The sequence below is a fragment of the Dromaius novaehollandiae genome, chromosome 25, assembly GCF_036370855.1.
Source record: "Dromaius novaehollandiae isolate bDroNov1 chromosome 25, bDroNov1.hap1, whole genome shotgun sequence".
Taxonomy (NCBI): Eukaryota; Metazoa; Chordata; class Aves; order Casuariiformes; family Dromaiidae; genus Dromaius; species Dromaius novaehollandiae.
Window position 1 is genome coordinate 1391519 of NC_088122.1, and position 14234 is coordinate 1405752.

General features: G+C 75.7%; 3 protein-coding genes across 6 annotated transcripts in view; all 3 read left to right on the forward strand.

Annotated features, from left to right (window-relative positions):
* The first annotated feature begins 481 nt into the window (after positions 1 to 481).
* On the forward strand, positions 482 to 10995 carry FCHO1 (FCH and mu domain containing endocytic adaptor 1). 4 transcript variants are annotated; one of them, XM_064497454.1, is made up of 29 exons: positions 482 to 496; positions 2157 to 2226; positions 3188 to 3257; positions 3907 to 3998; positions 4105 to 4179; positions 4261 to 4402; positions 4492 to 4644; positions 4738 to 4842; positions 4937 to 5035; positions 5127 to 5223; positions 5313 to 5357; positions 5453 to 5525; positions 5600 to 5621; positions 5701 to 5755; positions 5851 to 5996; positions 6111 to 6135; positions 6281 to 6343; positions 6436 to 6478; positions 6596 to 6687; positions 6811 to 7440; positions 7615 to 7733; positions 7811 to 7916; positions 7993 to 8104; positions 8241 to 8396; positions 8972 to 9104; positions 9185 to 9384; positions 9857 to 9921; positions 10071 to 10235; positions 10827 to 10995. In XM_064497454.1, the coding sequence occupies exons 3-29, from the start codon at positions 3231 to 3233 to the stop codon at positions 10847 to 10849; spliced, it is 3063 nt and encodes a 1020-aa protein (XP_064353524.1). In that variant the 5' UTR covers positions 482 to 496; positions 2157 to 2226; positions 3188 to 3230; the 3' UTR covers positions 10850 to 10995. The 4 variants fall into 4 exon arrangements, with proteins under 4 accessions (XP_064353524.1, XP_064353525.1, XP_064353522.1 ...); XM_064497455.1 differs by having other exon boundaries at positions 4552 to 4644; positions 5851 to 6029; XM_064497452.1 differs by lacking the exon at positions 482 to 496 and having other exon boundaries at positions 2104 to 2226; positions 5851 to 6029.
* The window catches only part of CCDC124 (coiled-coil domain containing 124), a 37770-nt gene continuing 30081 nt past the window's right edge, over positions 6546 to 14234 (forward strand). The window contains exon 1 of the mRNA XM_064497501.1: positions 6546 to 6557. The gene's annotated coding sequence lies outside the window, so the exon portion shown is untranslated. The remainder of the gene's footprint in view (positions 6558 to 14234) is intronic.
* On the forward strand, positions 11447 to 13823 carry B3GNT3 (UDP-GlcNAc:betaGal beta-1,3-N-acetylglucosaminyltransferase 3). Its single transcript, XM_026115981.2, has 2 exons — positions 11447 to 11479; positions 12556 to 13823. Exons 1-2 carry the CDS (start codon positions 11447 to 11449, stop codon positions 13693 to 13695), a joined length of 1173 nt encoding a protein of 390 aa, XP_025971766.2. The 3' UTR covers positions 13696 to 13823.

The window sequence follows — 14234 nt, forward strand, 5'->3', positions numbered from 1 at the left end:
GCCCCCCCACGGGGAGCATCGCTGGCGGGTGCTGGGGTGGGTGGGTTTGGGGGGGGGGGTTGCACCTGCTCGTGTCCCCCCCGCGCTGCCGCGGCCTCCCCGCCCCGGGAGCCGCCCGCTGCTCCCCTCCGCCCGGGGGGCACCTCCCCGGGGTGGGGGGGGGCCTCGAGCGCGGAGGCGGCGGCCCCTTTAAATATGCAAATCAGCCCCCTCCCCAACAGCAACATCGCCAGCGGCCGGGCCAATGGGAGGCGGCGGTTGTTCCCTTTTGTAACCACTGCCGGGCGCGGCGGCCAATGGGCGCGCGGGCCACGCCCCTCGCCGGGGGGCCGGGCGGGGCCGCCGCCGCTCCCGCGCCGGCTCGCGCCCGCCCGCGCCGGCCGCGGCCCCGGAGCGCGCGGCGCAGCCCGGAGCGGGCGCGGGCGGCGGCGGCGGCGGCGGCGGCGGCGGCAGCGCAGCGCCGGGGCGGCGGCGGCGGCGGCGGCGGCCCCGCCAGGTGAGTGCGGCCCCGGCCGCCCGCCCTCCCCTCCGCGGTCCCCCCCCTGCGAGACGCCCCCTCCCCCGGGTGCAGCCCCCCCGCCGCCCCCTTGCAAGACCCCCCCGGGGATGGGGGGCAGCGCCCCGTAAACCCCCCCCACCCTCCGTGCATGGGGTCCGCCCCCCCCCCTGCAATGCAAACCCGTCCTGGGGGTGGGGGCAGCCCCCCCGCGTCCCCCGCGTGCGGGGTGCAGCCCTGCAGGGCCCCCCCGCAAATGGGGGGTGCAGCCCCTCCCCGGGAGCCGCCCCCCCCCCCCCCGCACAGAGCGTCGTCGCGCGTGGGGCGCGGCCCCCCGCAGCGCGCCCCCTCCCCAGGTGCCGCGGCGCCCCCCCCCCCCCCCCCCGCTCCGTGCACGGCGCGGCCCCTCTGCTGCCAGCGCTGCCCCCGGCGGGTGGAGGGGTCTTGGGGTGCATCTGTGCTGCAGGACCCCCCCCCCGCTGCCCCCCTCTTGCGGGGACCTGCTGCGCTTCCTTTCCCTGGCAGAGCTGCCTGGGGAAGCGTGGGGCCCCCCCTGCACCCCCCCGAGCCCTCCCTGCAGCACCTGAGCCCCCCCGAGCCCCCCTGCACTGCCTGAGCCCTCCCTGCAGCATCTGAGCCCCTCTAAGCCCCCCCTGCAACCCCCGCGCCCCCCTACACCACCTGAGCCCCCCGAAACCCTCCCTGCACTGCCTGAGCCCCCCTGCACCCGCTTAGCATCCCCCGCCCGGGCACTAGCCCCCCCACCCCAGCACAGGCAGGTGCAACGAATCCCCCGGGCCTGGATCCCTCCCGCAGGGCCGGATCCATCCGTCTCACGTCGGCTGGGGAAGGCGTGACCCCCCCCAGGCCCCCCCCCGCACCAGCAGGTGAGGCGGGGGGGCATCCGCCACCCTGCTGCTCCGCGTGCCGCTGTATCGCGCCGCCGGGCCGTGGTGCACGTCCTGCACCGCTGACGCCCGCCGCGGCCACCTCCGGCCGGCGGTGCGGTGGGGCCGGCCGCGCTGCTGAAGGTCACCGCCGCGGGCGCCGGGCCCCCGGGGTGCCGCTGGCTGTGCTGGCCCGGGCCGCGTCCCCCCCTGCCCCGCCGCGGCTTTGCCGGCTCAGGGCTTTCGCTGGGACTTTGGCCCCGGCGGCCGCGGGGAGCTCCGCGCGCTGGGTGTGATGAGTTGGAGGGGCCTCAGCTCCCTCGTGGCGGGCACTCCGCGAGCACCCTGGGATTATCCCTGCTGCGGAGCGGGAGCAGGGGCCGGATCCGGCCCGTCTCGCCTGCCCGGGCACGGCGCGAGGCGCCTCGGGTCGAGCCGGGCAGGGGGGGCAACGAGCTCCCGGGGGCCGAGGCGGCGGCAGCCGGGGCTCCGGGGGCGAATTGCGGCGCCCAGCACGTGCGCCCGCTCCGCTCCCCCGCCGGTGCTGCCAACCGAAGCGACCCGGCGCCGGCCGAGGCGCGGGTGTCAAGGAAGTGGCAGCGCAGGCCTCCGCTGAGCCCGCCCCGCTCGTGACACAGGTGGCTCCGGCAGCGCCCTGCCCCGGCGCTTCCTGCTCCGTGGCCGAGCTCCGGGGGGGGCGGCCGGAGCCGGGGGGCCGGGGCTGGCGCCTGGCGGCCCCCGGGGCACCCCGTAACCCCCGTTTCTCTCCCCAGACCCCCGCGGCAGCGGCCCGGCGCGCCGAGGATGAGCGGGGCGGCCCGGCGAGCCCGCCAGCAGCCGAGGGTGAGTCCGGCGGGGGGGTGCCCCACGCCCCAGCCCCCCCCGTGCCCCAGCCCCCCGTCGCGATGGAAAAAAGAGAAGGGAAAAAAACCCCAGCGATGCAGAAGACGTTCTGGCTTCCTGTTTTGCTGCACGGGGCGCCGGGCGCGTGGCCCCACGGCGGCTGCCCGGCCCAAACGGGTGCCGGTGCCAGTGGCACCCAGAGCCCCCGGTGCTGAGCGTCCCGGCTGCGCTCGGTTTGCACCCCCCGCTGCAGCCGGGGGGGGGCAGGACTCCTGGGCCCCGGTTCCCGGGCGGGGGGGGGCAGCCGCCCTGGGGGAGCGCGGCTGGGCGGCGGGAGGAGGAGGAAGGAGCAGCAGCAGCAGCAGCGCCCGCGCGGCAGCCGCTCGTTTATTATTTAGCTGCGTATCTGGTGTCGGGCCAGCGCGCCGCCCCGGCTGCCCCCGGGTGCCTGGCACCCGCCGCCGCCGCGGGGCCGGGCGTGCCGAGCTGCCGGGGTGCCGAGCCGTGCGGCGCGGGTGCGTGGTGCAGGTGCACGGCGTGGCGCGGGTGCATGGCGTGGGTGCATGGTGTGGGTGCACGGCGTGGTATGGGTGCACGGCGCGGGTGCATGGCGCGGCATGTGCATGGTGCGTGTGCATGGCACGGCATGTGCACGGCGCGGGTGCACGGCGCGGGTGCATGGTGCGTGTGCACGGCGCGGGTGCACGGCATGGCGTGTGCACGGCACGGGTGCACGGCACGCAGTTTCCATGGACACTGCAGCTCTGCAGCTGTGAGCCGATTTCCCAGCTGAACCTGTCAAAAACGTGGGGGTCCTGCTGGGGCTGCCCCTCCCCGGGGGTCCTGGCCACTGCGAAGCAAATTGGGGGGGGTCCGGGATGCCCTGGCTCCCTCCACGGCATCCCCCGGGAGGGGGCCCAGGCGTCCCGGCGCGGGGTCAGCGTCCTCGCTCTGTCCGCAGGGCGCCGGGAGCTGAGCGGCGGGGCGGCCCGCGCGCCTCCACCATGTCCTACTTCGCCGAGCACTTCTGGGTGAGCCGCGGGCGCCGGGATGCCCCGGGCCGGGGGGGCTGCGCACCCGGGGGGGGGGCGGCGCCGGGGATCGCCGGCCGCCGTCATTAATGCCATTTTGCACTAAGGCCGGCGCCGCCACGACGGCTCCGAGTTGGCCGGGGCGGGAGCCGAAAGGGGAACTCGGCGTCGTCCGCCTCCCGCGGGGATCTCCGAGCCGGGGGGGGCCGCGGGGGGAGCGCGGTCCCGCGGCCTCGCCGGGGGAAACCGAGGCAGCGCTGCGGCGGGGTCCGGCGGCATTGGCATGCCGGAGGGGCCGGCGTCGCTAGGCGACTCTGCCGGCCGCCTTCTCCTCCTCTCGCCTTTCAGCCCCGCGCGGCCGCCGGGGACGCGGGGCGCAGCGCCAGGACGCCTGGGCCCCTCGGCTGCCGTCGGGCGGGCGGCCTCCCCGCGCTGCCTCGGTTTCCCCGCGCGGTGCCGCGGCCGCGAGCCGGCGCCCGGGGAGGGGAAGCGCCACCCCCGCGGGCAGCGCCCGAAATAGAGCCCCGGAGCCCGGGCTCAGCCCACCCCTTCCTGCTGGGGGGGCCCAGGCGTCCTGCGCCCCGGGCGGGGGGGGGTCGCTGCAGCCCGGCCCGGTTGCCCTCCCCCTCCACGGCATTGTCCCCGCCAGGGCGAGAAGAACCACGGCTTCGACGTGCTCTACCACAACATGAAGCACGGGCAGATCTCCACCAAGGAGCTGGCCGACTTCGTCCGCGAGAGGTACCGGGGGGGGGGGGGGTCCCGGGGGGGCCCCTGAGGCTCGGGCACTGGCCCGGGGGGGGCTGCGGCTGCCGGAGGTGTCTCACCCCCCCTCGCCCGTCCCCAGGGCGGCCATCGAGGAGAACTACGCCAAGGCCATGGCGAAGCTGTCGAAGATGGCCACCAACGGGACGCAGCTGGGGTGAGCGGGGCGGCGGGGCGGGGGGGGGGGGCCGGGGGGGGCCCAGCCTGGCCCGGCTCAGCCCCGGCGGCGCCGCGGCAGGACCTTCGCGCCGCTCTGGGAGGTTTTCCGCATCTCCTCGGACAAGCTGGCCCTGTGCCACCTGGAGCTGATGAAGAAGCTGCACGACCTCATCAAGGAGATCTCGCGCTACGGCGAGGAGCAGGGCCGGGTGCACAAGAAGGTACCGGACCCCCCCCCCGCCCCCCCCCCCCCCCCGCACATGGCCCCGGCCCCGCCGCCTCCGCTCGCCCACCCCCCGTCCCCCCCCAGTCCAAGGAGGAGGTGTCGGGCACGCTGGAGGCCGTCCAGCTGCTGCACGGCGTCGCCCAGCTGCTGCCCAAGTCCAAGGAGAGCTACCACAGCAAGTGCCAGGAGTACGAGCGCCTGCGCAAGGAGGGCACCAGCCAGAAGGACCTCGACAAGGTGCGAGACCCCCCACCCCCACCCCGCTGCTGCCGTGCCGGGGGCGCGTGCGGGACCCCCGGCCCCACGGCTGCCCCCCCGCCCCATCCGCAGGCAGAGCTCAAGTCCAAGAAGGCGGGCGAAGCGCTGCGGCGCGCCGTGGAGAAGTACAACGCGGCGCGGGCCGACTTCGAGCAGAGGATGCTGGACTCGGCCGCGGTGGGTCGCGGCGGCGGTGCCGGGGGGGGGCAGGCGGTGCCGGGGGGGGGGGATCCGGCCGTGCCGGCCCCGCTGAGCGCCCCTTCTCCCGCAGCGCTTCCAGGAGGTGGAGGAAGCCCACCTGCGGCACATGAAGGGGCTCATCGGCTCCTACTCGCACTCAGTGGAGGACACGCACATGCAGATCGGGCAGGTGGGGCCGGGGGGCCGCGGCGGCGGCGGGGGGGGGGGGACAGAGCCGGGCTGTCCCCGGTGCAGCCCCCCCCCTCCACACCCCCCCGCAGGTGCACGAGGAGTTCAAGCAGAACGTGGAGAACATCGGCACCGAGATGCTGCTGCGGCGCTTTGCCGAGAGCAAGGGCACGGGGCGAGAGCGGCCGGGTGAGCCCCCCCCCCCCACGCCCCCCCCCTCGCTCGCGCCGCTTGGCACGGCCGTGCGGGGGGGCCGCTGACCCCGCTGCCCCTCGCAGGCGCGCTGGACTTCGACGAGTACCGGCTGGCGCCAGCGCAGGAAGGCAAGTACGTCCCGGCAGCCGGAGGGGCCCAGCCGGGCGGGGGGGGCCGCCGCGGGTGCCGCTCACCCCACCGTCCCCCCCCCCCCCCCCCCCAGGGCCCAAGAGGAGCCGCAGCAAAGCCTTCCGCATCCCCGGGCTGAGCCGCAAGGAGCGGGACCGCGACGCCGCGTAAGCCCCCCCCACGCCCCCCGCACCCCCCCCCCCCACAGCTTGGGGCGCTAACGCTGCCTCTGCCCCCCCAGGGAGTCGCCGGATGCTGACGTGGTGAGTAGCCCCCCCAGTGCGGAGCGGGACTGGGAGCACTGGGAGCGCTGGGAGCGTCCCCCTGAGCGTCTCCCCGCAGGCCTGCCCGGAGGTGGACGAGGACGGGTTCACCGTGCGCCCGGACGTCGCCCGCAGTATCCTTGCGTTGGGGAGGGGTTGGGGTGGGGGGGGGCCCGGACGCCTGGGCCCCGGGGCCGCCGAGCGCGGGCGATGCCTTGACGCGGCGCAGGCGAGGCCGGGCCCCACGCGTGCTCCTCCAGCGACTCGGACTACGACGAGGACGAGCCCCGCAAATTCTACGTGCGCATCAAGCCCGTGCAGCCCCGCGAGGCCGGCGGCAGCGCCGAGGCCGCCGTGGAGCAGCTCAAGGCCACCGTGAGCAACCTCATCCTGCCGCCCGGCCTCGGGGTGAGGGGCGCGGGGGTCCCGGGGGCGGCCAGGCGGGACCCCCCCCCCCAGGCTGACCCCCATCTCCCCCTTCTCTTGCAGGGCACCGTGAAGCGACAGTCGTCCCGTAAGTGCCGCCCGGGGGGACCCTGCGCTGCTGCCGGCCGGGCTGGGGGGCTCGGCGGTCCCACTGCGGGGTCCCTGTCCCCTAACGCCACCTGTCCCCCCTCCCCTTCCTCCTCTTCCTCCTCCTCCTCCTCCTCCTCCCGCAGGCCACGCGGCTGCCCTGGCCCCTGCCCCAGCCGAGCCGGACCCCGAGGAGACGCCGGCGGCAGGTGAGGCCACGCCGGGGGGGTCCCGGGGCCAGGGGGGTCCCCAGGGCCGGGGGGGGGGGGTGTCAGCTCTGCAACGTCCCCTCTCCCCGCAGGTGACAGCACCGGGCAGGGGCACCCCACGGCACCGGTGGACAGGTACGGGCGCCCCGCTCCCTCCCGGTGCACGGGGTCCGCGGGGCTGGATGCCCCGGTGTCTGGCCATGGGGGGGACCGGGTGCTGACCCCCCTCCCCATCTCCCCCTGCACCGGCAGCTGCCCCGGGAAAGCCCCCCCGGACGCGGTGCCCTCCGCAGCCCTGTTCGGGCCCCCGCTGGAGTCGGCTTTCGAAGCGGAGGATTTCTCGGGTGAGGAGTCGCGGAGGGGACCCAGGCGTCCGGGATGCGGCGGGGGAGGACGGGGGGCACTGGGGGACCTGGGGGCCACGGCGGGTCCCCTCCCACTCCACCAGCCCCACGGTGTCTCCGCAGCGCCCCGCGCCTACGTGCTCACCTCGTCCTCGTCGCCCTTCTCCTCCTCGTCCCCGGAGAACGTGGAGGACTCGGGCTTGGACTCGCCGTCGCACCCCGCGCCCGGCCCCTCGCCGGACTCGAGGCCGTGGACGCCGCAGCCCGGCACACCGCAGAGCCCCCTCCCCAAGCGGGGCGGCGCGCGGGACCCCCCGCCACCGCCATCCCCGTCCCCGTCCCCCCCCGCGACGGAGCCGGGCGCCTGGCCGCGGCCCCGCAGCCCCGGCGGTCGCCTGCCCGAGCTGCCCGCCTTCGCCGTCTTCGGCGGCGCCGGGGCCGAGGGGCCGGGCGAGGACGGGGGGCCGGCGGCGCGGGGCCGCTCCCGCTGCCCCAGCGGCCCCGCGCCCCGCTGCGCCCCCTCGCCCGACCCCTTCGGGGAGCCCCCGCCCTGGGCCAGGCCCCGCAGCCCCGGCGGGGACCGGCCCCCGCCGCCCCGGCCTTCCTCCAACTCGGCCTCCTCCTCCTCCTCCTCCCCGGCCCCCCCCAGCGGGGGCGAGTCCTCCAGCCCCTCTCCGTGGACGTGCCAAGGGGCCGGGACGAGGCTCTCCGAGGGCGGCGTGCCGGCAGTGCCCCCGCCGCAGCCGGAGCCTGGTGAGTCCGGCGCGGTTTAACCTTAGCTCTGCCCCCGGTTTTGGTGCGGAGCCGGGCTGAGACCTGCCAAACTCATTGCAGCAGTGGGACCCTAGTTTTAGCCCTGGGTCCCCATGGGGCCAGCTCTGTCCCCTTGTCGCCTCCATTCACCCCAATTTGTGCTCCCCCCCCCAGATGCTCCCCCCGCCCGGGCCAGCGCGGCACCCCGCGAGGTCCCGCTCGTGGCCCCCCCTCGCCGCTCCCGGACGAAGAGGCCCGCGGCCGGCCAGGCCATCGGCAGCAACACGGACCTGGTGCGTGGCTGGGGGGGGCTGGGGCTGGTGGTCCCCCCCGGACCCGCGCCCCCCCCCAACGCCCTCTCGCCTTGCAGTCGCGCTCGCTGAGCCCGTCGCCCTCCTGGAGCTGCGGCCCCTCGCACTCGGCACCCGCCAGCCTGGGCGAGCGGGGCTTCTTCGCTGTCACCCAGCCGGCGCTCGGTGGGTCCCGGGGGTGGGTGGGGGGACACGGGGAGGCCGTGCCGCGCCGGGTGCTGACCCCTGCCCGCCTCCGCAGGGCTCTCGCGGGGCCCCAGCCCCGTGGTGCTGGGCTCGCAGGACGCACTGCCCGTGGCCACGGCTTTCACCGAGTACATCCACGCCTACTTCAAGGGCCGCGACTCCGACAGGTAGGACGGGGCTGCGCGGACCCCCCCAGCCGTGCACGGAGCCCCCCCGGCCATGCATGGACCCCCCCGGCCGTGCACAGCGCCCGGTGGCTCCTGCGGCCCCGGGGCGGTGGCTGAGCCCTCCGTGTCCCCGCAGCTGCCTGGTGAAGGTCACGGGGGAGCTCACCATGTCCTTCCCCGCCGGCATCGTCCGCGTCTTCAGCGGCAGCCTGGCCCCGCCGGTGCTGAGCTTCCGCCTGGTCAACGCGGGCGCCATCGAGCAGTTCCTGCCCAACGCCGAGCTGCTCTACAGGTGCGGGACGCGGGCGAGCGCGGCGGGGGCGCGGCGGGGCGCCGGGCATCCTCGGAGCCGGCGGCTGGGAGCTGGGAAGGGGATGCATGGGGTGCCGGGCATCCTTGGAGCTGGGAAGGGGATGCATGGGGTGCCGGGCATCCTTGGAGCTGGGAATGGGATGCACGGGGTGCTGGGCATCCTCAGAGGCAGCGGCCAGGATCTGGGAACTGGGAATGGGGTGCCCAGGTTGCCCAGGTATCCTTGGAGGCAGCAGCAAGGAGCTGGGAATGGGGTGCGCGGGCATCCTCGGAGCCAGCCAAGGCAGCAGGAGTGGGGTGCACGGGAGCAGATGAAGGTGGTGGTGGGGAGCTGGGGACAGGGAGCACGGGGTGCATGGGAGCAGGTGAAGGGGGCCTTGGGGAGCTGGGGATGGGGTACTCAGCGGTGGGCAAAGGTGGTTTTCGGGAGCTGGATGGGGTGCCTGGGGACAGGCAAAGGTGGTTTTGGGGAGCTGGACGGGGTGCCCGGGGGCGTGGGAGCGTGCGAAGGCGGCGGCGGGGGTCCCCACCACTCTGACCCCCGCCCGCCCGCAGCGACCCGTCCCAGAGCGACCCCAGCACCAAGGACTTCTGGCTGAACATGGCCGCGCTGACGGGGCACCTGCAGAAGCAGGCGGAGCAGAGCCCGGCCGCCTCCTACTACAACGTGGCGCTGCTCAAGTACCAGGTGAGCCGGGCGCCCCGCGCGGCCCCGGGGGCGGTGGGGGGTTTCGGCCCCCACCGAGCCACCCCCGCTTGCCGCCGCAGTTCTCCAAGCTGGGCCCGGGCTCGGCACCGCTGCAGCTGTGCGTGCGCTGGGACTGCGCGCCGGGCGCCACGCGGGTCAGCGTCGAGTACAGCTACAACGCCGGCGCCCTGGCCGTGCCCGCGCCCCTCGCCAACGTCCAGGTGCTGCTGCCCGTGGAGGAGCCCGTCACCAACGTGCGGCTGCAGCCCGCGGCCAGCTGGTGAGCGAGGGGGGGGGGATCGGGGCTCCCCGGCCCCAAAACACACCCTGCGCCGGAGGGGTCCCGGCTGGGAGAACCGGGGGGGGAGGCAGGGGCGCCCGGGGTGCAGGAGCCACGGGGCTGGGACAGGGACAGGGCATTGGGGTTGCCTGGGGGTGTCGGGATGGGATGGAGCTGGGGGGTTTAGGGTTGCCTGGGGCCATTGGAATGGAGCTGGGGGGGGGCTTGGGGTTGCCTGGGGGTCTTTGGCTGGAGCTGGGGGCTTTGGGGTTGCCTGGGGGCATTGGGATGGGATGGAGCTGGGGGGTTTAGGGTTGCCTGGGGGTCTTCGGATGGAGCTGGGGGTTTGGGGTTGCTGGGGGTGGCAGGATGGAGCCGGGGGCTTTGGGGTTGCCTGGGGGTGTCAGGATGGAGCTGGGGGGTTTTGGGGTTGCCGGGGGTCTCGCGCTGGCCACGTGCACGTGTCCTGCAGGAACCTGGAGGAGAAGAGGCTGCTCTGGCGGCTGCTGGACGTTCCCGGCGCCCCGGGCCAGGGAGGTGAGGCTGCACCGGCTGCGTGGGGAGGGCAGGGGCTGGGGGTGCCCGGGGGCAGGGGCTGCCCCCCGGCTGGGCGCTAGCTCGGCCCCCCGGCCCGAGGGGAGGGGGGGGCTCTGCACCGACCCCTCCGCCTCCGCGCCGCCCCCCAGGCTGCGGCCGGCTCTCGGCCAGCTGGGAGCCCCTCTGCGGGCCCAGCAAGCCCAGTCCCGTGGCGGCCCAGTTCACCAGCGAGGGCAGCACGCTGTCGGGCGTCGGCGTGGAGCTGGCCGGCGCCGGCTACCGCATGTCGCTGGTCAAGAAGAGGTTTGCGACAGGTACCGCTGCCGGGGGCGCGAGGTCCCTTCCCCGGGGCGCACAGGGTCCCTTCCCATGGTCCCAGGGTGCACGGGGTCCCTTCCCATGGCCCCAAGGTGCCCAGGTCCCTTCCCCGGGGTGCACAGGGTCCCTTCCCATGGTCCTGGGGTGCACAGGGTCCCTTTGCTGGGGTGCACAGGGACTCTTCCTTGCAGCTGTGGGGTGCATGATGTGCCCTCCCTGCTCTCTCCATGGCCCCAGGGTGCACAAGGTCCCTTCCTTGGGGTGCACAGGGTCCCTTTCCATGTCCCTGGGGTGCACAGGTCCCTTTCCTGGGGTGCGCAGGGTCCCTTCCCATGGCCCCGGGGTGCACGGGGTGCCTTCCTTGCAGCTGTGGGGTGCACGATGTCCCATCCCCGCTCCCTGCTGCCCCGGGGTGCCCAGGTCCCTTCCCCGCTCCCCGCGGCTCCGGGATGCAGGGGCTCCCTTTCCCCCTCGCTGCGACCTGCCCTGCAGCGGTACCGGCCTGGGGATGGTGCCAGCGGCCCGGTTTGGCCCTGGGGCCCCGTCCGGCTGCGCTCGCCCCCTCCTCGCCGCCCTTCCTCCCGCAGGGATTTACCTGGCTGGGTCCTGAGCGCCGCCTGCCCCGCGGATCCTCCGGGCTCCGGGCTTCCTCCCCCTTGGTGGCTTGAACTCAAAGCAGGGGCCGGAGGCTGGTCGACAAGGGGGGGCCACCGGCCGCCACCGGGGCCCTGGCGAAGGCCCTGGCATTGCGCTGGCCGAGTAAGAGCCCTCCTCCTCCTCCTCTTCCTCCTCCTCCTCCTCCTCCTCTCCCTCGTGGCTCCCCGCTGTGGTCGCCGTGGCTGTAACCGTCGTCTCCTGCTGGCTGGAGGATGGTCCCCCGTCCTCCCCTGTGCTGTGAAGGGAGCAGGAGCTGCTCTTTTATTAAACACTTTATTTTCTAATAACCCCCCCGCCGGCTCCCGCCTGCCTCGCGGCCCCGGGCGCGTCGGGTGCCTCCTTGGCAACGCGGCTGGGCTGCGTGCCTGCTCCCGCGGGACGCCGCGCCGTGCTCCCCGGAGCCCGGGGGAAACTGAGGCACGGCCGGGGCGATGCTCGCCGGGGCGGGCGGGCGGGCGGGCTCCGTGCGCGGCGCCTGCCCGTGGGAGGATCGCGGGAGCGGAGATCGCGCCGCGGCATTCCCCGCGCAGGGAGAGGCCGAGGCGCAGGGATGGCCCTGAGCCGCAGCCAGCGCCGCGCCAAGGTACCGGGGCGGGGGGCACGGGGGGGTTTGGGGTGCCGGCAGCTCTTTGCAGCCGGAGGAGCAGCGCGGTGCAACCGGGGGGCTGATGCGGCGCTCCCCGGTGCAGGATCCTGTCCCGGCCGCCCGAGCTCTGCCGTTGTGCCGCGGGGACGGTGGGTGCCCTGGGTCCACCTGGTCGTCGCCTTAGTCGTGCCGATAATCGTCCTTGGGGCAACCCCCCCCGAGGCAGCGCGGCGCTGGGGTGCCCGCGGCCCTGCACCCCCCGCGCTGCCCCCGGCTCCGGGGCTGCACCGCCGCGGCCTTTGCCCGCTCCCGGCCGGGTCCAGGAGCGCAGGGAAGGGCTGCTGCGAGCCCTGTGGCCCAGTGGAAACAGCCCCGTCCTGGAGCTCCCCGGCGTTTATTGCCCTGCCCGGGGCTCAGGTGCTTCCAGCCGCTCTGCCTGCACCCATGGGCGCCCGGCCCCGCCTGGCCCCAAACAAAGAGCGCGGCGGGTGCCGGCGCTGCAGCGTGACGGCCGGGCACGGAGCCAGCCCGGGGGGGGCTCCCGGCTCCACGGCATTGCCCCCAGGGCCAGGCTGCCCGCCCCGGGCTGGCGAGGGGCTGCAGCATCCCTCCCGCTGGGGGCTGGGAAGTGGCTTTGGGGGCCACGAGGATGGAAGGGGAGGAGGGGAAAAGGGCAGGATCATCCCTGGGGGGGGGTCCCAGAGCACGGGAGTGGTGGGGCACCCCCCCATGTGGGGCGCGGAGGAGGGAGGGGGCCGCGTGCCTGGCTGCAGCAGCTCCCCAGTTTGCAGGATGGGCTCCAGGAGGGAGGCTCGGGTGCGGGGCCACCCCCCTGGGGAGCAGCCCGGGGGCCGAGCCGGGGTCCCCCCCCGTGGCAGCTGCGTCCTCAGCAGGAGCCGGAGCAGGTGAGGGGGCTGGGGGACTCCCCAGGCGAAGGGGCAGCTGGAGGCACTGGGGGCAAAGCAGGGCTTGCTCCAGCGAGGAGGGAGCCTTCGGCCTCGGCGGTCATCGCCAGCACGGGGGGCTCCACGCGGCGTGGCCCCGGCTGAGCCGCGCTCCCCCGTCTCTTGCAGAAAACGTCCCCGCGGTGCTACAGGCTGGAGACGTGGGGCCTGGGCGCCGCGGGGCTGCTGGGGCTCTGCTACCTGCTGTGCCGCGACGAGTGGCTCCGGCCGAGCGCGGCCCCCCGGCCCAGCCCCAGCCCCAGCGCCGTCGCCGGCCTGCCGGCCCCCTCGCCCGAGCCGCCGGCCCCCTGCCCCCCCAGCCCCTCGGTGCACAACATCTCCGGCTTCGCAGCGCTGCCCAGCCACGTGCAGGACTTCCTGCGCTACCGGCACTGCCGGGCTTTCCGCCCGCTGCTCGACGCGCCGGGCAAGTGCGGGGGGCCGGGGCGCTCCGCCGGCGTCTTCCTCCTCCTGGCCATCAAGTCCTCGCCGGAGAACTACGAGCGGCGGGAGGTGATCCGCAAGACGTGGGGGCAGGAGCGCAGCGTGGCGGGGGCCCGCGTCCGCCGCCTCTTCCTCTGCGGCGTGGCCCCCGGCGCTGCCAGCGCCAAGCTCGACCGGCTGCTGCGGCTGGAGCAGCGGGAGCACGGCGACGTGCTGCAGTGGGACTTCAGGGACACCTTCTTCAACCTGACGCTGAAGCAGGTGCTCTTCCACGCCTGGCTGCAGCAGAGCTGCCCCGGCGCCCGCTTCGTCTTCAACGGCGACGACGACGTCTTCGTCAACACGGACAACGTGGTCCGCTTCGCGCTGGGCGCGGGGGCCGCCGCCGACGGGCACCTCTTCGTGGGCCACCTCATCGCCAACGTGGGCCCCATCCGCAGCAGGGGCAGCAAGTACTACGTGCCGCCGCAGGTGACGGCCGCCGAGCGCTACCCGCCCTACTGCGGCGGCGGCGGCGTGCTCATGTCCGGCTTCACCGCCCGCGCCATCGCCCGGCAGGCGCCCGCCGTCGAGCTCTTCCCCATCGACGACGTCTACCTGGGCATGTGCCTGGAGAAGGCGGGGCTGGCGCCGGCCTCGCACGCCGGCATCCGCACGCTGGGCATCCGCGTGCCCCCCCCGGCCGAGCCCTTCGACCCCTGCTACTACCGGGAGCTGCTGCTGGTGCACCGCTCGGTGCCCTACGAGACGGCGCTCATGTGGCAGGCCATCCGCCAGCCCCGGCTGCGCTGCGGCAGGAGGGTGGGGGTCTACCCCAGCGCCTGAGCCCCCCCGCCGCCCGAGCATCCCCCCCCCCGGGCTCCCGGCCTGCCCCCCGAGCTGGCCGGCTGCCTGCTCCGGCCCCAGGCTCTGCCCCCCCGCTGCACGGCGAGAATAAACGAGTGTGATGTGAACGAGTGCGTGCGGTCCCGTGCTGCCCGGGGGGCACCGGCCGCTCCCCCCGCACCGGGGCTGCCGGTCCGAGGGGCGTCCGCTGTGTGGGGAGCGATGGGGGTGAGCGAAACCCCTGCAGGGTCCCTCCCTGCAGCCCCCTCCCCATGGGGCTCGCAATCCCCGGCCGGGGGCATGTGCGGCCCCCACTCCATCCCCAGCCCGGACCCCCGGGACCCCTCTGGCACACTGCGAGGGCAGTGATGGAGCTCGCCAGCTGTGCAGCCATGCAGCCGGGAGTTCATCCACGCCGTTGTCTCCTGGCGCAGGGGCACCCGCTGGAGCCCCCTCCCCGGCAATCCCACGGCGAGTGCCGGCACCGCGGGGTCCCCCCTGCTCGGCTGCAGCCCTGCCACCCGCTCGCCCCCGACCCG

Excerpts from the sequence above, each read along its gene's own strand:
- B3GNT3 (XM_026115981.2), top strand. The coding sequence starts at position 11,447 with ATGGCCCTGAGCCGCAGCCAGCGCCGCGCCAAG. Across the intron at positions 11,480-12,555 it reads GCAGCCAGCGCCGCGCCAAG|AAAACGTCCCCGCGGTGCTA; the intron begins GTACCGGGGCGG and ends CGTCTCTTGCAG.
- FCHO1 (XM_064497452.1), top strand. The coding sequence starts at position 3,231 with ATGTCCTACTTCGCCGAGCACTTCTGG. Across the intron at positions 8,397-8,971 it reads AACGCCGAGCTGCTCTACAG|CGACCCGTCCCAGAGCGACC; the intron begins GTGCGGGACGCG and ends GCCCGCCCGCAG. Across the intron at positions 10,236-10,826 it reads CAAGAAGAGGTTTGCGACAG|GGATTTACCTGGCTGGGTCC; the intron begins GTACCGCTGCCG and ends TTCCTCCCGCAG.